Source organism: Myotis nattereri (assembly GCF_964212035.1).
Source record: "Myotis nattereri genome assembly, chromosome: 4".
Classification (NCBI taxonomy): domain Eukaryota; kingdom Metazoa; phylum Chordata; class Mammalia; order Chiroptera; family Vespertilionidae; genus Myotis; species Myotis nattereri.
The window spans coordinates 13,069,768-13,091,593 of record NC_138079.1 but is presented as its reverse complement, the minus strand read 5'-3'; the positions used below and the strand labels follow the sequence as shown (position 1 = coordinate 13,091,593).

At 51.4% G+C, this 21,826-nt stretch overlaps 2 protein-coding genes across 3 annotated transcripts in view; one reads left to right on the top strand and one right to left on the bottom strand.

Annotated features, from left to right (window-relative positions):
* DAP (death associated protein) overlaps positions 1-3,774 on the top strand; it is a 52,394-nt gene extending 48,620 nt beyond the window's left edge. The window contains exons 3-4 of the mRNA XM_081089706.1: positions 459-501; positions 1,866-3,774. Of these exons, the coding sequence (XP_080945832.1) occupies positions 459-501; positions 1,866-1,979 (157 nt within the window). The 3' untranslated portion in view covers positions 1,980-3,774. The remainder of the gene's footprint in view (positions 1-458; positions 502-1,865) is intronic.
* Positions 3,775-20,084: 16,310 nt separating this feature from the next.
* Positions 20,085-21,826, bottom strand: part of ANKRD33B (ankyrin repeat domain 33B) — a gene marked incomplete at its 5' end in the record, with an annotated part of 61,329 nt that continues 59,587 nt past the window's right edge. For both annotated transcript variants that reach the window (XM_081089966.1, XM_081089967.1), the window contains one exon: positions 20,085-21,462. In XM_081089966.1, the coding sequence (XP_080946092.1) occupies positions 20,633-21,462 (830 nt within the window). In that variant the 3' untranslated portion in view covers positions 20,085-20,632. The remainder of the gene's footprint in view (positions 21,463-21,826) is intronic.

The following is a 21,826-nucleotide window of genomic DNA, read 5'->3' as shown; positions in this document are numbered from 1 at the left end:
TGGCTCTGGGTCTTGCCCCTTAGCAGCTGCTGGAAGCCACGGGCCCCACGAGGACTGTGGAAGGGGACCCTCAGCCCACAGAACAGGGAGCCTCCTAGCGTCTCCAGTTCATCCAGTGTGACCCTGACTTACTGCTTGAGGGACGCCTGTGTCTGCAATCTGAAACCAACACCTCTGGGCTTGCCCGTAGTTACAGATTGAGGACTGAGGACGAACCAGAGAACAAGAGGAGAGTGCTTTCAGCCACTCCCCTGCCTGGCCTCCCTCAGGAGGCCTCCACAGGTGCCCTGAGCCCGCGGCCAGGTGGTAGTTGTGGTGAAATAACCTTCCCACTTCTCTTCCCTCCTCAGCCATGCTTATTCCCTCCCCCCAAACTGACCTCATCCACCTGTTGTCGCTGCCACAGCCCCCTTTGGTGAGTTTTCTGCTAAATTGTCTTTTCCCTTCTTGTCTTACAGCCCGCCTAAACCCACCGTGTACATCTCCGGTGTCATCGCCCGGGTAAGAGCCTTCATCACATGGGCCTCAGCGTGAGGTCTTTCGGTCCCTTGTCTTTGCTAACCCCATTCTTCCATGGGGCCAGTGGTGTTCTGTGGTCTCCTGTCCACGAGCGCATAGCGGGGAACTAGGGACAGTGACAGCATGGAGCACACAGCAAGGGTGGGAGCAGCTGCCTCTCCTCCTCCTCACCTGTCTCCCGTCTTTTTGGACTTGGCCGGGGACCACAGCTACCCACCGGCCAAGTGCTTCTGGGAGACTGAGCTGAGAATGCTTTTGCATTTTTAAATAGTTGAAGAAATAAAAGTAAGAAGTCTATATTCATGACATGTGAAAATTATATGCAATTCAGATTTCAGCGTGAAGTTTTCGTGGCACACAGCCACGCCCATCATGTATGCATCGTATGCAGCTGCTTTCATGCTGCAGTGGCCAACCAAATAGTTGAGGCAGAGAGTATGACCTGCAAAGCCTAAAATATTTACTACCTGACATATTACAGAAAGTGCTTGCCAACCCCTGGTCTAAACACATGGGCTTTAGTGATACCCTTTACAAAGAGCGCCCTCTTGTGGTGAACCCAGTGTTCTGTAACTCCAGCCCTCCCACCAGCTAACTCCCATTGTGAGGAGGATACGCTAACACCACCCACAGTTCTGTGGCTCACAGTACAGCTGAGCACTTAGCATACGATGTGTGAAGAAAATGTCGTTGCTGGGGACAGCTCACCACAGCCGTGCTGAGACGCTGGGACAGATGAGTGGCACATCTACTACATGTGAGGAAATTAAATGCAGACACAAGTTTGAGGTCAACCATGGCCAGTTGGTTAGCCGGAGCAGCCCTGGCGGCAGCCTCACAGGCCCTGTGGCACCCAGTGATTCCTCCCTGGAGACAGGGGTACCTTCTCCAAGGCTCGGCAGGTGAAGACAGGTGCTGTCTCACACCTTACAGCCCTGCCCTTTGGTATCCTTCCCGGCTCACAGCTGTGGTGGCAGATCTGAATGGAAGGCCTGGATTTGATTCTGTCTGGCCCCCAGTTCAGACAATTACAGGAGCAGTTCTAGCAGAAGACACCCAAACACATGTTTGGGTGTTTCCAATCTCAGGCGTGTGGGCAAGGCGTGTGGGAAGAGACAGCCAGATCCTCACCTTCTGGGTGGTGTGTAGGCCTCAGTGCCCCCCCGCTCCCCAGGGAGCTTCAGGGACCCCACAGGCCAGGGGACAGGCTCCTGCCTGCCCACAGGCACCCAGTCCATCACCCACGCTGTAGGGACACAGTGGACTCGGGGTTGGGGCCTTGCTCCTGCGCGAACCCAGCTAGTCAGTGTTGATGACACCATGCCTTCCTTCTGTGTCTCCGACAGGGCGACAAGGACTTCCCCCCGGCAGCCGCTCAGGTGGCTCACCAGAAGCCCCACGCCTCCATGGACAAGTACCCGTCCCATAGGACCCAGCACATCCAGCAGCCTCGCAAGTGACCGCGAGGACCCAGTGCCCTCCCCTGCCGTGCCTGGTTCCCGACATTTGGTATTTCCCCGGCAAAGAGAACTGCATTTTCTTCCAAACACTTTTCCAGTGGGAGATCTAAGGCAAAGCAACGCACCCTTCCTTTGCCTTATATTTCCAAATCAAAGCTAGAAACAGACCCCAAACCTTGTTCCCAGGGAGTCCTGTTTGGTGAGGGGCCATTAGCAGAATCTGCCAAGTTCTGAGCAAAACGAAGTTGCTCAGAGTTTAGCTTTAGAACTATTTCAGCCATTGACGAAAAGTCCTGCCTATGGTCTTAAAAACAAAGGGGCACAAATGTGGGAGGGTTGGATTGAAATTAGGAGGAAAGCTCAATCGTTTTATGCTTCTAAGTACCAGGACAATCAAATCTGCACACATAAGGGAGCATAAGAAATGAGGGTGTTCATTACGGGGGTGGGTTTCAGAAAGACATCAAAGAAAACTTAAAACGGACCATAGCAACCCTGAATGTCATTCCCTGTGCTACCAGGGGTCCCTGTGCAGGGCGACCCCAGAAGGACCAAAGAAAAGTTTGCATCTCTGAGATGGCTCTGTTATTACAGGAGTCATCTTGCTGAAAAATTAGAGGGCAGGTAGTTTGCCCAAAGGTAGTACCTCTGGGAGGAGATCTCAGTGTGGGTCCCAAGCCCAGCACTGCCCCCCCATCAAGGCAGCCTGCACCTGAGCAATCAAGACAAATTCGTGTTTGTCGTCACTCACCTCTAGAGCTGTCTCTGAGTTCTGGAAGTGGCCACTGGCCAGGCAGACGGACAGCCAATTCTGGACACACAGCAAGAGCACAGACTGCATGGGGAGAGAAGTGACCACAGAGAGAACAGACTGAACCTGCCCTTTGTCTCCCTGGGAACAAGAGACACCACATTCCATTAGAGCTAGAAAAGCCTGTGTGCCCGTGGCCCAGCTGTCCAGATTCCTTCTGCCTGTGCACGTTTGCTGGGCCCACCTTCACTTGGGCCCGTCAGATGGCCCCGCTTTCTGTGCGTTTCCTGCCCAGAGCCACCCTGGGCTGCTCTCTGGCTCGGGGGTGGAGTGCCTGCTTTTCTGAAAAGCCAAAGGTTCCTTCAGATCTTCCTGAGCAGAGGCCTGTGGAGGGCCCTCCCGTCAGCCACCCCACTTGCCAGCAGTGGCATTTGCTGCAGGCCAGCAGTGCGCTGTGAGCAGCGTGCCCGCTGCCAGCCTTGCGATGCCATTCAGTCCAGAGCTGCGATGAGCAGGGATGGCTCAGACCGAGGCAGACCCATGCCCTCCCCTGAGGGAAAAGCCCTGCCTGGCTTTCTGAAGGCCGTGTCGTTTCCTCCCACTGGCTTGTGGAAGCTGGAGTCTAACCTTCAAGGTACCATGTGATCATATCTGGTATTTCTTAGTCTGAGAGGTTGGTATACACCAAGGCTGGTTTTGGAGAGGCACACTCCAGCATGGTTGTGGGGCACACGGAGCAAGCAGCTCCCCACCCCCACCCCACCCCCCAGAGTTGGCATCCCAGAAGGGCGCTGAGAGCAGGCAGTGCAGGTCAGGCCTGTGCAGACCCTTGCACCTTCCGCTACAGAAATGTAGGCGCGATGTTGATACCTGGGTGTGCAGGCAGGAGCGCCATGCTGTTTCCCAAGGGGCATGTTTATGTACTTGTAGTTGCACCTGGCCTGTATCTGTGGCTCGCTGAAAGCATACTGTTTCCTGAATGAGTACCAATTGTTAACTTGAAGAATAATACTGATTATAATAAAACCCCTGCATTTCTCCTCATGGCTTGTTTTTTCTTACATTTCAGAGATTTTTCTCTTACATTTTACTAGGGTTGCCAGATGGTTTCTATGGAAACACAAACATGCATGCATGATGGGTATTTTCACAAACTGTTTCACAGACACAAAGTCGGACTATTGGACATGTGGCACCTTGAGTCTAATCATCTACTTTAAAACGTCCTAAAATGGTCAAGCTTAAGGCAGTTGATTAAAACATCCTGCTTGGACCTAGCAGCTGGCCCTGTGCTATGGGCCCTTTGGGAACAGACTTAGGGAGGAACCATTAGCAGGAAGTCTGGGGTGCCTGTGAGCAGCTTTTGACAAGCAAGACATTCGCCTCTCTTCTGTAACCCATAGTGGGATGCAAAAATAATCACAACTATCCAACCTTGAGGACCACAGTCAGATCACAGGCTGACACCGGGAGGTGCCCCGCTGATCAGGGGAGGATCTGGGGTGTGTCAGGATCTGAAATGCTGACTCCCCTGCACACAACACACGCCCGAAGCGGAATGATACTGCTGCCCGTCCTCGGTCCCGGCCCTTTCGCAAGCTAGCTGTGGACACACACATGAGCCCGTGTGTGCGTCAGCGTGTCATGGAGAACCAGCTGTAGGGCAGGGCTACGGGAGGGTCTGGGTGGGGAGGGGAGACATTGCCAGACCCAGCCAGGTTCTTAATTCATTAATTATTTTGAGAACATCTGCCGCCTGCCCAGGCGGCCTGGGGTGCTCTTCTGCTGTTCCGCAGCTTTTTCCAACTTGACAGCTGCTGTGCTGCTTAAATGCTGCTTCTTACAAACCCAAAGTAAACCTTTTCCCCCCAAGACCTGGCATCCTGCTGGCCTCTGCAGAATCCAAAGGAGACAAAACAAAAACAAGGAAACAGTGCGTTGCGGAGCCCTCCCAGGCGGCGGCGACAGCCATATGCTCCCGGAAAACAGGGTGAGTGGGTGGTGACACTTAACCAAGAAACTGCTTGGGATTTCTCCTCTAGTTGTGTTAGCCAGGGTTCTCCAGAGAAACCAAGCCAATAGGATGTGGATAGTAGGTAGGCAGATAAATAGATATTTGTTTTAAGGAATTGCCTCGGGTGATCATGGAAACTGGCAAGTCCAAAATCTACAGGGTCAGTCAGCAAGCTGGAGACCCAGAGGAGAGCCAGTGTTGCAGTTCAAGTCCAAAGGCATCTTGGGAGCAGGGGCAGGGGAGGTCAGTCTGTTCTACTGAAGGCCATCAACTGACTTGAGGTGCACCCACGTTATGGACGGCACTGCAGCTCACTCCAAGTCCACCGATTTAAATACATACGTCAACCCAAAGCCCCCTCACAGAAACCTCCAGAATAATGTCTGACCAAATATCTGGGCGCCATGGCCCAGCCAAGTCGGCACATGAAATGAACCATCATCACACGAGCTCACGGCTGCTCGTTCTTCTCCAGACCCTCCAAGCATCTGGGGTCTGTTCTCCCTCTGACCAGGTTGAAGCATCCGCATGCCTCACAACATGTTGTCTGACGTCTAACTTCTTCCAACAGACTTTCTAAAATTCAATTAGGGGCACTGATAACGAGAAAATAAAAGTTTTCTCATCTTCCCTTTTAATCCTAAATATTATTAAAAATCCAACTGCCATGCTTTCAAAAATCAAAATCCAATTTGTCGCCTGGAAAAGACCCCACACAATATGAAATAATGAACTGATGTAATCGGAGGAAGCCCTGAGTGAGGTTTTGGATTGCGTTTCAGCATTGTCACCTAAAAGGCAGAGCCCAGCGTTTTGTCGCACAAAGGCTGTTTCTGTACAAATTGCCAGAGACCCGCTTGTGCCATTCTTTAAATAGAGCTGGTCTGGGAACATGGGATGTGCTTAGAGTTCTAATGGTGTTCATTATCTCCAGGGCAGTGCTCTCCACCTGGGGGCGACGTTGCCCTCAGAGGACATGAGCAGGATGTGGAGATGCCTCTGGTTGTCACAGCTGAGGTTGGGAAGGGTGCTAGTGGGTCGCCCCTAGTGAACAGGCCCAGGATGCTGCTAAAAATCGCCGGGTCCACAGGACAGCCCCACCACAAAGAATTATCCGGAGTCACATGTTGGCCATGGCGAGGCTCGGAAACCTTAATGACCCTATTCGAGAAGCTCATGTTACACAGTTAAAGGCCAATTCCCCTCCTGCTGGAATCTTGGGGGGAAAATCTATGTTTCGGGGGCAAGGATACTGAAGTGGCAGTAGCTAAAGCTAAGCTGTGTCTGCTTTTCCGTCCCTGGAGCAGAAAATAGCAAATTGCTGTGATGCAGATTCGCTCCTGGATGCAATGGAAGTTTTTAGATAAAGCAGCCTTCTCCTTCGGGAGGCGGGCGACGGATCTGCAGCATCAGGCTGTGTTCTCAGTCACCGACACAAAGACCAGCAGAGATAAACGTCCCTCGGAGGCCTCCCCAGCACACTCACCTAGACAGGCACGCCCAACACCAGGTGTTTGTCTCAGCTACGTACTAGCATTCTCCAAAGGAGGTCTAGAAGCCTCTTCCCCAACGCTTACAGCCTGTTTCCCGTGCCTGGACCGTGCGTGTCTCCAGCTGGTTAACCTCAGGGCTCTCAGCAGACACAGCAGAGTGAAGAGCAAAGGAGGGAAACGGCGTCTCTCTGCCAAGCGACCGCGCAGCTGAGCACGAGGCTAAGGCCAGGATGTCAGCGCACCTCGCATTGCTGTCTCCCAGCACGGCCCCCTCCCCAGCCCCCTCCCCAGCACCCCTCCCCAGTCCCCTCCCCAGCCCCCTCCCCAGCACCCCTCCACAGCACCCCTCCCCAGCACCCCTACACAGCACCCCTCCCCAGTTCCCTTCCCAGCACCCTCCCCAGCACCCTCCACAGCCCCCTCCACAGCACCCCTCCACAGCCCCCTCCACAGCCCCCCACCCCAGCCCCCTCCCTAGTCCCCTCCCCAGCACCCCTCCACAGCCCCCTCCCCAGCACCCCTCCACAGCCCCCTCCCCAGCACCCCTCCACAGCCCCCCACCCCAGCCCCCTCCCTAGTCCCCTCCCCAGCACCCCTCCACAGCACCCCTCCACAGACCCTCGTTTCCATCACAGGAGGAATAAAGGCTGCCTGTGAACTCCTGGGGCCAGGGCCATTTCTTACACCCCTGGCACTTTCCCGTCAACCCGCCGTCACCCCCCTACCTAGACTGTAGGCGTGGGATACTGGCATCGTTCCTATCAGACACCGAAGATGTTCCATGCGGCTTTTAGCTACAACGAGTACAACTAGATGACATCACACGGGGCAGAAAAAACACATTTCAGAAATGAGACGGACGGAACAAGTGTTTGCAAAAATCACGTGCTTTATCATCAAATTCTCTACCTTCGGTGCCAAGGATGCCTCTGCCCCGGTGCACCAGTGGGCTGAAGACTTTCAGGTTCAGTCACTTCTGAAAAGCACTATTGCTGGGTGCCATCGCTCACTAGGGGAGCCCTGTGGGACTATAGAAGTGATTGGGTATCAGTGAGCCCCACTTTCAGTTAAGAAGACTCATCCTGCCCTAACCGGTTTGGCTCAGTGGATAGAGCGTTGGCCTGTGGACTTAAGGGTCCCAGGTTCGATTCCGGTCAAGGGCATGTACCTTGGTTGCGGGCACATCCCCAATAGGGGGTGTGCAGGAGGCAGCTGATGGATGTTTCTCTCTCATCGATGTTTCTAACTCTCTATCCCTCTCCCTTCCTCTCTGTAAAAAAAATCAATAAAATATATTTTTTTAAAAAAAGAAGAAGACTCATCCTAATTCTGCTCACCAAAATGAACGACTATCACATGCTGTACCTATCATACCAGAGCCGAAGAGGCACCCTGGGACCAGAGCATGTGGGTGAGGTCTGTCCTCCCCCAACGGGACAGTGTGAGAACCCACATCCTGACCGGTGCCACCTCTCAGGCTCGCGCCGCCTGGGCCTGAGAAGGCAGACTTAGGAGAGGAAAGGCTCTCTGAACAAAAACAACAACATTCCCTCCTAAAAAAAAAAAAAAAAATCCTACAGGAACAAAACCCAAGAAACAGTATTTGGAGTAACCAGAAGTCAGATTTCCATAAAGCATAATAAGAAAACCCCCTCGCATGATGTGTAATGTCACGTCATAGATATGTAATAGCCCTCAGATGGCACTAAGCCCACCTTGCCAGTTAAAATAACTAATGAAATCCCTCATATATTTATTGTTTGCTTTTCAGAGCTCAAGTTTTTTTTTCCTGCCTTAATGCTAATTTTTTCAACGTAATGGGTTAAGTTATTTAACCATCCTTACAGAGGAGAGCACAGCAGCTAAGCCCAGCACAGATGGTAGAGTCCACTAAACTACGATGGCAGTGCAGCCTGGGGCAAGGGGCAGGGACACCTCTCCACCTGCTGGAAGACCCTGGGGGTGAGGGGTGGGGGGTGGGGGGTGGGGGGCAGGGCAGCTCACCAGACTGGGGCTCACTCAGGGCCTGGGGTGACCAGCTCTGCCCAGTTCTCCCTGGAGGATGGTAGAGCTCAGAAGGCCTTTGAAACACAGGTCAGTCCTCATCCCCGCTGCAGGCTATGTTGTGCTGATGGATCTCCCATGAGGATCACTGGGTTTCTTGAGGGACTTCCTGACCACCTGCAGGGCATGGAGGCAGAGAAGGGTGGAGAACCCCTGAGGACTGTCAATCAAGGCGCCACGAGCACGGAGTCAGTGCTGAGAGTGGCCCCCAGCATCTCTCTGTCCAGCACCAGCACCAGAGATTTATTCTTCAAGGAAATGAGTAACACTGCCAGGACCACAAAGAAAACATGTAGCAAAGCCAGGCCTGGACCCCGCCTGTCTGTCTCCAAAGCCCTTTCCCCACACAGCTCAGAATGTGTGTATTGTCGTTTGGTGTAATTAAGCCAACCAAGCATCTTCCCCGTATGCTTTTCTGGGGGACAAGCCAGGCAGAGTCGAATGAAGCAGAGTGTCTTCCATGTTGCTGTTTCTACGGAGCTGATGGAGCTGGTTTGCATTGTCTGTTAATGTCCTCCTAGTCAAACACCTACACCTTCATGAGCTTGGCCTAATCAGCGATGTCCCGAGAGGCACCGGCAGCAGGACAGCCACCACTACCCCCTCGGCCAGTGGGAAGCAGCTGGTGGGGGGTCAGTTTCCTGACTCCTGGGCAGATGAACTGAGGCGGTTGATGGCAGCCCAGGAGTGCACGGGGCCTCCTCCAGTTCCTGCTGTCTCCAGGAATGACCTCTAGACATCTCCATTGTCCAGTGTGGGAAGTTGTGTGTTCTGCCATTCCTGTAACCCTAGGGCAAGAACCCCTCCCCCACCAGTGAGGTAAGTAAGAGGCTATCAAAATGATGAAGGCCTCTGTCACAACAACTCAACTGTGTCCTTGGAGAGTAAAACCACCAAAAAGCCCTAGCCAGTTTGGCTCAGTGGATAGAGCATCGGCCTGCAGAGCAAAGGGTCCCGGGTTCAATTCTGATCAAGGGCACGTACCTTGGTTGCAGGCTCCTCCCTGGCCCAGGCCCTGGTCAGGGCTCATGAAGGAGACAACCAATCAATGTGTTTCTCTCACATTGATGTTTCTCTCTGCCTTTCCCTCTCTCTTCCACTCTCCCTAAAAATCAATGAAAAAATATCCTCAGGAGAGGATTAACAAACAAACAAAAAAACCCCACAAAAACAAACAAACAAACAAAAAACACCCAACCCCACCATGGACAATATGGCAAGAAGGGAGCTCCCATGTACTGCATTTATAGAAACAGGCAGGGGCTGGATTTGAACCAGTGGGCTGTAGGCACCTGGCCTAGAGCTCCTGGGCAAGGTCACAGCTGAATACCTGAACTGATTCCACAGCCTGCAGCTGGCATTTTAAACCACGGGCTGTTGCGATGGCCTAGGCAGGGGAGCAGGGAAGAGGCTAAAACTGGCTCCCAACCTTAGGGGTCGGGCAGAGGAGGGGCAGGTAACCATAGGTGCTGGGGTCCAACCCCAGCAGGTCCAGGGGTCCCCAAAGGTGTGGACGGAGTTGGCGAAGAAGGAATGACATGGAGACAGTGTTCAGTTGATCAGAAGACTAGCCAGGATCTCCAGCCAGGATCTCCAACCAGGTTCTGGTCAGGATCTCCAGCCAAGTTCTGGTCTGGATCTCCAACCAGGTTCTGCTTAGGATCTCCAGCCAGGTTCTGTGTCCATGTTCTCTTGCTAGGTTCTCCAGGTCCTCCAGCCAGGTTCTGTAGCCAAGTTCCCTCACTAGGTTCTCCAGCCATGTTCTGTCCAGGTTCTCCAGCCAGGTTCAGTCACCAGGTTCTAGTCAGGTTCTCTTGCCAATTTCTGTAGTCAGGTTCAGTCCAGGATCTTTTGCCATGTTCTCTCGCTAGGTTCTGTCTCTAGGTTCTGAGGCCAGTTTCTGTCCAGGATCTTTTGCCATGTTCTCTCCAGCAAAGTTCTTCTGTCTCTAGAGAACGTTCTGTGTAGGTTCTGTGCCTAGGTTCTGTCTCTCTCTCTCTGTCTCGTTACATCTGTATTTATACCAGTTGATTCAATCCTATCAATCTCTATTACAAAGGTTAGGGCGTTTCTTATCTCCATTCCAGGGAGTAAAGATTATGTAGCTTAAGCATGATTGTTCGTAGTTAAAGTGATTAATTACCCACCTGGCACTTAGTTAAGAGGTTTTATTCCCTCCCTAACTTCAGGGGAAAATCCCTACCTGGGGAAACAACCTTTCTCAGAGACCTTGGTTAAAACACATAGTGCCAAGAAGGTGAGCAAACATATTAAGAACAGTATGCCATATATGCCAGGTCCCTTGAAACAGCAAGGATGGACCGGCTCCCGGCACATAGGGGCCAGTGAGGTGGGAGAGCACTGGAGAGTGGGTGTGGGGAAGAGGGCCGGGTGGGGTGCAGTGATTGAGGAAGCATGCACTTCCAGGCTCCCAGTGACTCTGGCTCAGTTGGCTGGGGTGGTGTTGCAGGTTGGGTTGTGCCCCCAAAAAAGATATGTTGGAGTCCTCACCCAGGACTGTGAATGTGTCCTCATTTGGAAATAGGATCTTCATACATGGATTTGGGTGAGCGTCCATCCAATGACTGGTAATCTTATAAAGAGGGGGAAATGTGAACACAGGCACACACACACACACACACACACACACACACACACGGAAAACGGCCATGCGGTGACAGCAGAGGCTGCCACAAGCCAAGGCGCCAAGGAATGCTGGCAACCACCGGGAGCTGGAAGGGGCAAGGATCCTCCTAGAGACTTCAGAGGAGAGTGGTTCTGCCCACGCGTGGATGCCAGAACACGTTTGTTTCTGTTGTTTGGAGCCATCCATGTTTGAGGGGATTTGTTCCAGCAAGCACAGGAAACTAACACAGCTGTATTTTGGACATTTTCCAGCTGCTCATCCACCGGAAACCCTGGTGCTTTGAGAACCAGAGGTTTCTACACCTGCAGGGATCCATCTGTTGCCACAGGGAGACCACGAGAGTTGCTGCAATATTTTAAGGGTCTGAGTCTGAGACTGAAATGAGGGTTTAGAGTTAGAGAAACACAGGCTGGTGCTGGGGATGGTGGGACGGTGGGCCCAGCACCTGCCTAGTCATAGGAGGGACAGAAGGAGGGGCTGCTTTCTCCACCTGCAACCTATGACCTCTCACCCCTCAACGAGTATCACGCACCTCAACCAAGGGAGAGACAAGGCAGGAGCCCCGTCCCAATGGGGTTTGGCCAAGAAGGAGGTCAAGGTTCCACCTTTCAGTGACCACGCAGGACAGTTAGCAGGTAAAAGCTGGTCCCTTCCCAGGGGCAGCTCAGGGACAGGGGGTGAAGGGGCAATGGGGTGACGCAGGGCTCCCATTCATGGGACTCCTTTGCCCAGGAGTGAGGACATCTTGCAACCCAGGGGACAACCTCCCCACCACAGTCCAGGTCCCTGATCCCTCCTGTCTCTGGTGGCCCAGAGAGCAGCCCGATCCAGCTTCCCAATTAGGCTCTTGCACTAATAAAGCTTTTTTGTTCATTAAGAGTTCATGAAAATTTGAAATCATATCCTTATAGCGAACTGACTTCTCGATTTTCTTGTTTTTAAATAACGTTTTTGAAGTACTAAAGTAGATTTGAGCTTGAGTCGTGCATTTTATTGTGTTGTATTATACTGTGTTGTGTTGTGCTGTTCTGTGTTGTATTATATTGTATAGTTTTAGGGAAAGTTGAGGGAAGAGCAGTGCTCTGAGACCTGTGATCTGGTGACTTTGCTGCAGGGACAGTGTGACCCGGGTTAGGATGCTGCAGGCAGCTGACAACTTACCTGAACAATTTGTACATCACAGTTTGTCTTGTCAGCAGGCTGGAGGTTTCCAGGCCACTTTTAATGTCCCCACTGCTGGAAGCCAGCCCAGTCACCATCAAAGGAGACAGCAGGGGTGACCTGCTGGAGCCAGCGACCACATGAAGGGCCTCAGTGAGGGGCAAGGGCCACACGCAGAAGTCCTCGTCAAGGTGACCTTCTTGGCTGAGGAGCACAGACGCTGCTCTCAGGCCCTCAGACGGAGTGCCCCCGGGGCACACTTTAGGCCTCCCCTACCGCGTCCCTAGGTTCCATGGGAAGGAACTTTGAGTTTCAAGGTTGTGCAGTATTAGGAAAATGAAGGAGACAGACCACCTGTCCCCTCCCCCACTCCTCATGTCCCAGTTCTCAGGCTTTTTGAATAGGTCTACCCTTTGTACGTTACCTTCCTATTTACCTGTATTTCTACCCATCACATACATACATCATTTGTTCTTTCACAAACAACTAATGCAAATATCTCCAATAACAATATTGACCTAGAACAAGGTTTCATTTAGAATTTGAACTCTTATTGAGGGCCTTCCTTAATCATTATAATTTTTGATAAGCGGGATTATGATTTTTAATGCATCAGACTTTAGAGTTCCTAAATGCAGAGTAGAACTTTCCAAATACATAGGAGCTCTTTGTTTTTAGTCCCATCAAATACACATAAATGGCACACTGTGTGTGATTGTAATTTTTTTGGAGCTAAAAAGAAAAATAATAGTTTCTATAAATCAGGAGAAAATATAGAAGAAAAAATGTTAAATTTGGGGTAGAAAAAAACTGTCTTGAAACAAAATGCAAATTTTTTAAAATTAGTTTAACAAGTTTGACTAAATCATAATTTAAAACTTTTATATGAGATATCTAAAAGATAAGTGATAAAATGGGAGAAAATAAACACAATATGTGTCAAAGAACTATGATCCAAAATTTGTAGCAAACTTCTACAAATCAGTAAAAATTACATCAGAAAATAAAATAAAGAACTGAGAAACAGATACAAATAAGAAAATTTTATAACAAGAAATAAAAGTGGTCCAAAGACACATGAAAAGATGCTCAACTTTGCCAATAATTGGGGAAATGAAAATTAAAAGAAAATACAATTGTTTAACTATCGAATTGGCAAAAATTAGAAAAGTCTGCAAGTGTTGCTGCGGGTGAGAAATGACTCCTTTGTCCATTCCCAGCAAATCTCAGCAGCCTCAAAACAGCAGAGGCTACTGAAATTACACTGCCTTCCCTTCCACCTGGCAGGTCCCACTTTTACACCCCTGACTTAGGAAAAGATTCACTTGAGTATACAAATAGGTCAGTTCAAGGCTCTTCCTCACTTGTAAGAGGTAAGAACCAAAAATACTGTAATAGTCCAACATGGAGAAATGGTTGAATGCACTGTGATGCACCTCTCCCAAGGAATACTACACAGCAATCAACAAGATTGAAGGGACTAACATGCCCTCCCCAACACGGGTGAAAGAAACTGTACATGCAGTGGGATCTCCTCTGTATAACACGTGGAGGGAAGGAAACATTGAGAACGTATTTCCAGAAGGATGCACAAGTAATTGGTTTCCGGGGCTACGGAGGGGGGGGGGGGGGTAAGTCACTTTTCCCCTGAGACCGTTTTATATTGCTTGGTTGATTTCTTTTGTGTTTGAGAATTACTATTTTAGCTGTTAAAAGAAAATAAAATTAATTTTTAAATTCCTTAAAAAGCTTTCCAGAGTCATTCAACTAAAGAAAAGAAACTAAAGAACAACATTTCCATTGTACCATCGAGGTAAAAGACTACTCATAAAAACAAAACTATATTTTTGTTATGACTTATGTATATAAATACTTGGAAACACGACTGAAGGATGCCGATCTATCAATGTGTAGCCTCAGAAGAGGTGGCCTGCAGAGAAATTATTTTAATGAATGATAAAGTATTCATTGGTAACTTAAAACATTTTTTAAATGTTATCTTTGAAAAATAAACGTTTGTCAGAAAAAGAAGCTGCACATTTAATTTAATCAAAATAAGTAACATTAAAAATACTGGTATATTTCCCTAGCTGGTTTGGCTCAGTGGATAGAGTGTCGGCCTGCGGACTGAAGGGTCCCAAGTTCAATTCCAGTAAAGGGCAGAGAAGGGGGCATACAGGAGGCAGCCAATCAATATTTCTCTCTCATCATTGCTGTTTCTATCTCTCTCTCCCTCTCCCTTCCTTTCTGAAATCAATCCTATATAATAAAGAGGTAATATGCAAATTGACCATCACACCCTAACACAAGATGGCCTCCCCCATGTGGTCAAAGATGGCTGGCAGGGCAGTTGGGGGCAACCAGGCTGGCAGGGGAGGGCAGTTAGGGGTGACCAGGCTGGCAGGGGAGGGCAGTTGGGCAGGGGAGCAGTTAGGCGTTGATCAGGCTGACAGGGGAATGGTTAGAGGGTGATCAGGCTGGCAGGCAGAAGCAGTTAGGGGCAATCAGGCAGGCAGGCAGGCAAGTGGTTGGGAGCCAGAAGTCCTGGAGTGAGAGGGATGTCTGACTTCCAGTTTAGGGATCGGGCCTAAACCAGCAGTCAGACATCCCCCGAGGGGTCCCAGATTGGAGAGGGTGCAGGCTGAGCTGAGGAACCCCCCCCCCACCCCCGCATGGATTTCATGCACCAGGCCTCTAGTAAAAATATATTTTTATAAAATACTGGTAAATTTCATCGTTTCATTTTCTAATTTATACACACTTAGGTTTATTCAAATATCACACTCTGGTACCATAAGAATGTTTATTTCACGAGTGATTTTTAATTCTATAACAATTTCCCCACATTTTTACATTATCACATTTTTTCCCTACACTTTTAAAACATTAAGTAAAGAATTTAGAAGTTAAAGAGGAAAGGTACATTCTTTCTGCTGAATAATATATTATATTTAACTTAAAGATGATTAACCTTTGGATATCAAAACCGAAGCTGCTAGGGTCACATTTATTTGGGGGTTCCAAAATAGCCCTGAGGTCTAAATAGGAAAATACCTCTTATAAACAAACAAAAACTCTCACTTCAAAAGAAAACACTATGAAATTTACAGAATCACATCTAGACTCAACATTTTTACAATATCCAGAAACCTGCCGGATTTTTAGAAATGACAACGAAGATAGCTTTACATGCAGCAAACAGAGCTCATCCCAAGATGAAACATAACTGGAATCCGGGACCCTGCGCAGCCTGCTCACACACATCCACAGGCCCCAGGGTCCCAGGCAGGGCGATTCGCATGAAGAGAATTTCAATGAGATTGGCTTTTCCTGTTCCTATGAATGGGGTGTATTTTTCAAATTCCTCAGGATGTTCCAAAGGCTCCCAGACTTGCTGGTAACATTTCTGGGTGTATAGCTTCCCTTTATAGTTTTCATCAAATTCGACATGGCTGTGCGGTTCCAAACCAGCTTCTAGAACTTCTGCTCCCAAACTGGTGTTAAAGTGCTTCCATGTGCCCACCCCCCGCAACCCCCAAACTCCCTAATGCATCAGGTCAACACAGGCCACGCTCTACCCGGGATGGCGGCCTCGTTTTTGTTTCTCTTCTACATTTTCCTTAAAAACAATACAAAGGTATCACAGTCTGATGAACCGATTTCTCTCAAGCCCCAAATTATGTTACCTTTGATTAGAGCATCTAACACTGAGGCCAACTTCTCAGCACTTCTTCAGGGCAAAATGTGGATTCTGTTAGCCTGGTGCCAAGTCTCAGGGGAGTCAGCCCCCACCCGGTGGCCACTCTCCAACCAGAGTCCTCTGAGGCAGGGTCCCTCCGTGCCAAGGATGTCAAAGACCCATACCGGCTGTGGAACCTCACCAAGGAGCTCCTATACTAGTCACCTGGGCAAAACAGCCTCTGAAAAGGAAGGCCTGTGTTATGACACACTGGCTGTTACACGTGTGTTGGCCGGAGTGCCCACAGTGGCCTTGGGCTGTCCGGTCCTCCTGAATACACACCGTCCAAGCAGGCCACCCCTGACATTCCCCGGGAGCCACAGTGAAGCCACAGCAGCAGTCACCTTTGTGAGCACAAACCCAGGTCTCCTCTCAGGTCATGTGTGTGCACGCATGTGTGTGTGTGTGTGTGTGTGTGTACGTGCGCACGCACTCACACCTTATCACACACTGTCCACTCTGGCACAGCTTGCTGCTGAGGGCTGTCATGGCACGACAGGGGCCACACCTGTCACATCAGCTTATTTCAGGCGGGGTCAGAGCGAGGAGGTTGTGTACTGTACGCAGCACTGGCATTCGCCTGAGTCACTCAAAAATCAGCTCATCAATCCTGGTGGTTGTAGGGTTTCCTATTTGTTTCAAAAACTAACCTCCAGAGGAAGGTCTTCAGCCACTTATTTTAAATGTTAATGAAGAAGCATGTGAATTCAAGGGCACCGAGGTGAGCAGCTGACTCAGCAGGTATACAGAACAGATGCCCAAATAAGTTTTAAAAGCCTGGAGGCGCACCCCGAGGAGAGAGCAACCTCAAGTTGGGAAGAGCCGTTCTTGTGTTTAGTGTTTGGTGGCAGCCGACAAGTCTGCTGGATGGTTTTCTGTCATAAAGGTGACTTGGTTGTCTTATAAGGAGTGACTCAGCTGGACCTTCCACCCTTCCTTCCCCAGATGACCCTGGCCCTCCCGGCAGCTGCTGGATGGGACCCGGCTAAGGCGAGCCCGCTGCAGGGGAAACAGGCCCAGGGCCAGGTCAGAAGCCAAACAGTTCCCTGCCACGGAGCCGGAACCGAGGGCCCTGAGCGTGTCAGACCTTCCCAAGCATGTCACTGTGAACAAGACAACGTGCTAGCGTTTTCGCATATAAAGGGCTGGTGGTGACTAGGAGCTTCCAGTCGTTTGAGATAAATCTTAATACTCCCGGGAACAACCGTGCTGCATGAGGATGGAAACATGAGCGAGCGTGAGTCCGCAGGTGAGCCGGGGGAGGAGGAACAGCCGGCTCACAGCAGGGCTGCAGCTCATCCCACGGAGCAGGCTGAGCGGGTTCTGGAGAGGGGGCTTCTCTCTCCTGTAGTGTGGACTGTGGACGGGCAGGCACAGTGCTCCGGCCAGAGGCTGCGGGAGCCCAATCACACCCACTCCTTAGTCGCGGCTCATTTATTTAGGTCTCGGGGAGGCGTTTCTTCACAACTCGGAGCCCAGGATTCTTCCCCGGGGACAGCAGCTTCCCATCCATGCAGGGCCGGGGCCGGCTCCACCTCATGCGATTCCGTTTCAGACAGCAGCCTGGTCTCCACTCAGCCGCACGCAGGACACCTGTCGCCACGGCCAGGCCAGCGGAGGCAGCCTGGAACGGCCCCTCTGAGCCACAAGTCCCACTTCCGAATGACATCACGAAATCTTAGCCTTTCCGGCAAAATGAGCCTCGAGCCTTAGGAGGGCCCGCAGTTGAGATGACGAAGGGATTGTATCTGCCGCCTTCATATTCCTGAGGTATCGCATGCTGCCCACCGGGAGCCACGTAAAAAAGGTAAAGGTCCCTAAGGTTCTGTGGGCGTCTCCCTCGTGCAGCCAAAGCCCTGGGAGGGGCGTGCGGCCTCTGAGCGCCCAGTTTCCCTGCTCCTCCCCGCTCTGGGCTGGGCGCTGGGCCGGCGGTAGCACACTCAGTCACATGAGCACACAGGAGAGGGAGTCATTCCACACACACCCCCATGTCACGTGGGGAGGAGCCAGGTCTAGAGGTCACAGCGATGAACGGTCCGTCTGCCACCGCTGCTCCCACGGGTGAGTTTCCCTTTATACACACAAAGGGCCGCATCCACAGAGGCCGCTGAGAGGCGCTGAAGTGACCCCATGTGCACCCCAGAGCCACTGGGGCAGCAGGGGCCGGGCTTCCAATAACCAGGAAGTCTCGACCGAGAGGCCATTCCCAGACATCTCCCTGGGAAGCAGCAGCACGGACATTGCCCTGGACACATTTCCTCTGTCTAGTTTAACCATAATTCACACAAACACTAAAAAGTATTAAAACATACTTCCACTTTGCCCCTAACTATGTTTATATATAAATCCCTGAGAAGGTACCTGTCAAGTTGAAATTTACTATTTATAGTTCATAAACATCCGGGTGCAAGCAGACACCAGACCCTCCCTCCTCTGCACATCAATGGGGGTTGGGGGGGGGGAGGTTGTCATCTGTCCGGAGAGAAACTTAGGGCTCCCTCCCTAAAAGCCAGGCGGGAGTGTGGGGGGATTCTAAACCACCTGCACAGACGCTGGAAAAATCTGCCCTTGGTTCACTATTGTGTGTTTGGAGGTCATGACGTGATCACACAACAGGGACACCACACCGCCTCTGAATGGCCTTGCTTTCCTGCCCTGTTTAGACGTCAGAGCGGTGGGGCTAGGGATGAGCAAGGCAGTTAGCCAAACCTGGAGAAGAAAACAGGCAGCGGAAGAAAAGGCAAGGGAGGGAAAAGAGAGGAGGCGAAGGGGATGGCAGGGAACCAATGTGACAAAGCCAAGGAGACACGGAAATCAGAAGGGCCATCTGTGCCCCTGCCCTGCCACTGGGGGACAGGGGCAGGGAGTGGCCCCTGAGTGAGACACTGCAGCCAGCCATTCAAAGCAACAAAATACATGAACACCAAAAAAGGGATCTGAAAGGATGCCAGGTCAGACCGTCAGAGAGACCCGGGGCGCTTCCACCTTGGGGACCAGCCCTCATCTCATCCAAGGGGACTCGGCGAATCCCAACTCTTAGGCACCAGGGTGACCTGCAGCCAGCTGCCACCAGTGACGCTCCAAGTGGGCCAGCCCTCTGCGCCTTCCGGCAACGCGGGCGGAACTCACCACAGTCTGGTAACTACTTTAAAAGCTGAGTTACCACCACACCGCTTCCCCATCAGTTCAGGCGCAAGGTGCAATAGCGAGGGTGCTGGCGAGTGAGTCCGAGGCCCCTGGTTGCTCAATGCCTGGCGGTGCTGAGTGGGAGGGAATAGAGAGGCCAGGGCAGCACCACCCACAACAGGAGGCAGCCGGGCACGGGTCCCGAGGTGGCCAGTGAGCAGGATCTGACCTGTGAATGCAGGAGGATAACGAAGCGTTTCTCACGCCCGCTGCAATATTTTAAAGCTAAGCTTCCAAGCAGGACATAAATAAAGTGCTGTCAGTAGTGCCTATGTGACCCATACTCTACAGCCCAGATGGCCGGAGATTCATTAGAGTTTCTCAGTGCTCGGCAGATTATAAAAAAAAAGTATGGACAGAAAACTCCCACTGAGAGTTCAGGGCCCAGGGCAAGCCACATCTGTGCTCTGCCAAAGTCCCCACATCTTGGAAATTCTACACAGTCGGTATGAGGATGGAGTGAGCATCGGCCAGTGATCACAGGAAAAGGAAGTCCACACCGGGGCATCTTTGGCACTAAGTCTGGAGGAGACTTTGCCTAAAACAGTCAGTTCTAATCCCTGTTCCTCTACCATTTGCCCCCCTCCATTCCAGGGGTTTCCACTCTGGGCTCCTTATCCGTTTTTGCATCTTTTTAATATTTTAAGAACATCACAAGCCAATTTATCCAAGAGTACATATGACTTACTTTTGTTTTTCTAATAATAATAATAATGTATTAGATTTGCCCCCCCCAGTTTATTAAAAATAGTTTTGCCTCTTATATCTGTTTTTGAATATGTTAAAGTTTTTGTATCAGCTTATCTAAAATCCCTTGCTTAAAATGAGTTTAGTTCCAGCAATAAATACATGCTTCTCTATGCACTGTCTCATACTTTGACAATAGGTTTTTCTTCATTGTTATTCCTGTATAAATAAAATAGCTTTAAAAAAAATAAGATACAAGGAAATCTGATTCCTGTCTCACTTGATTATTTTGCTGTAAAAAAAAAAAATGTCTCCATCAAATAGAAACAAATATTTGGCATCACGTATTCAAATCAGTAAGAATATACAGGGCTAAGTGTACCCACAATGAGAAGGAAAAGTGAGATCGAAATCAAAGAGCAAAAAAGGAGGGGCATTTCACAACTTCCGTATGAAACCATAGAGATATCACAAATAATTATTGCTAGGAACAGTATTTTAAACAAAGGGTCTTAGGTAAGTGCATTAAAACTGTCTTAAATACCAACAGCCCTACCACCAGTAAAATGCTGCAAATTTGATCGTGATTAAAATACAAAATTATACAGAAAATGCCCTTTGATAACTTGGTCTTAAAACTTTCTTGAGGTTCTAAAGGTAGGAGCTTTTAGGCAAATTGCCCTCCAGGTGTATGGATGGCTAAGAGAACTGGTTTTAGGCAGAGCGATTTGTGCTGTGACCGGTTCACTCTGGGGTGCGGCCTGAACCAACACGGACGGGTTGCTTTCTGGGGCCCCCGAGGATCCTGTCCCGCAGGAGAAAGCGGGGCCCCGAGCGGCGAGGGCGAGGGCAGGCGCCACGTGCCCGCCCGGCGGCCGGCTCCCCGGGCGCAGCGCCCCCACCCGCTCCCCTCACGTCCTCTTCCTCCAGGGCGCCGCCCGCCTTCCCTTCTGCGCGGCGGCCACGCGCTGCTTCTCCGCCTCCTCCGCCTTCCTCTTCTCCTCCTTGGCCTCCTTGTACCTCCACTTGGGGAGCTGCAGGTGGGCGCTGTCCTTGGCGCCGCCCTTCGCGGGCGCGCGCTCGGGCTGGAAGGTGGGCGTGGGCGCCTTGGTGACGCGCACGCGGGGGACGGCCGCGCCGGGCCGCACGCTGCTCCGCCTCCGCAGCGGCAGGAGGCTGGCCTTCCGCGGGGCGCCCGGCGGCGGCGGCGGGGCCGCGAGGCTGGCTCTCGGGGGCCCCTCTCTGGAGGCACCCCCCGCCTGGGAGGTCCGGAATTGCTGCTCGGGCTCCTCCACCTGGTCCCTCTCCTGGGCCCGGGTGTCGGGGGCCCCGGGAGCCCCCAGGATTTCCTGCACCGCCAGCCGCCTTTTCCCCACGCAGGGGGGGTGCTCGGGGCACACGGTCTGGCAGGCGATGGCCACAGCGGGACTGTAGAGACTCGTGGTCATCCTGACCATGTGGTCCAGGACGCCCCCGTCCTCCAGGCCCGGGCGCGCGCGGGAGGTCAGCGAGGACCGCACAAACTCCGTGAGCCTCTGCAAGCAGTTTTTGGAGCTCCCTGGCTTCTGGGCCCCCTCGAGGGGCAGCGGCAGCTCTGGCCGGTACTTTTCCCCGAACTGCTCCGGGCAGGGGCGCTCCAGCAGCCTCCCGATGAGGCGCACCGCCTCCGTCCGCCCCGTGTAGGTGGCCCACTCCCGGGGCGACATCCCGCGGTGGGGGTCCCTGGCGTGGACATCCGCCCCTGAAAAACACAGACAGTTATGATGGAGGTCGCAAGTGGAATGAAACCAAGGCCAAACTTCCAACACCGAATAGCAGACTCTCAGCCCAGCCGGGTGGACCAACCTGCCTCCACCGTCCCCTGCTGAGTTATTCTACCATAACACAACCCACCTTCACACGCTCCGCTAAATGGCTTCTCTTTCCTAAATAAAACCACCTGACCTGGGCACCGAAACATGGGGATTTTTGAAGAAAGGGGATTTCTTGGCTTTCCGGCAATGGAGAGATGAAGACAACACAGGTGCCCTGTGAACAGGTGACAGTTGCTGCTAGAATGTTAAAAAAAATCCAACAGTACCGGTCCCTTGCATCTATTCAGTACC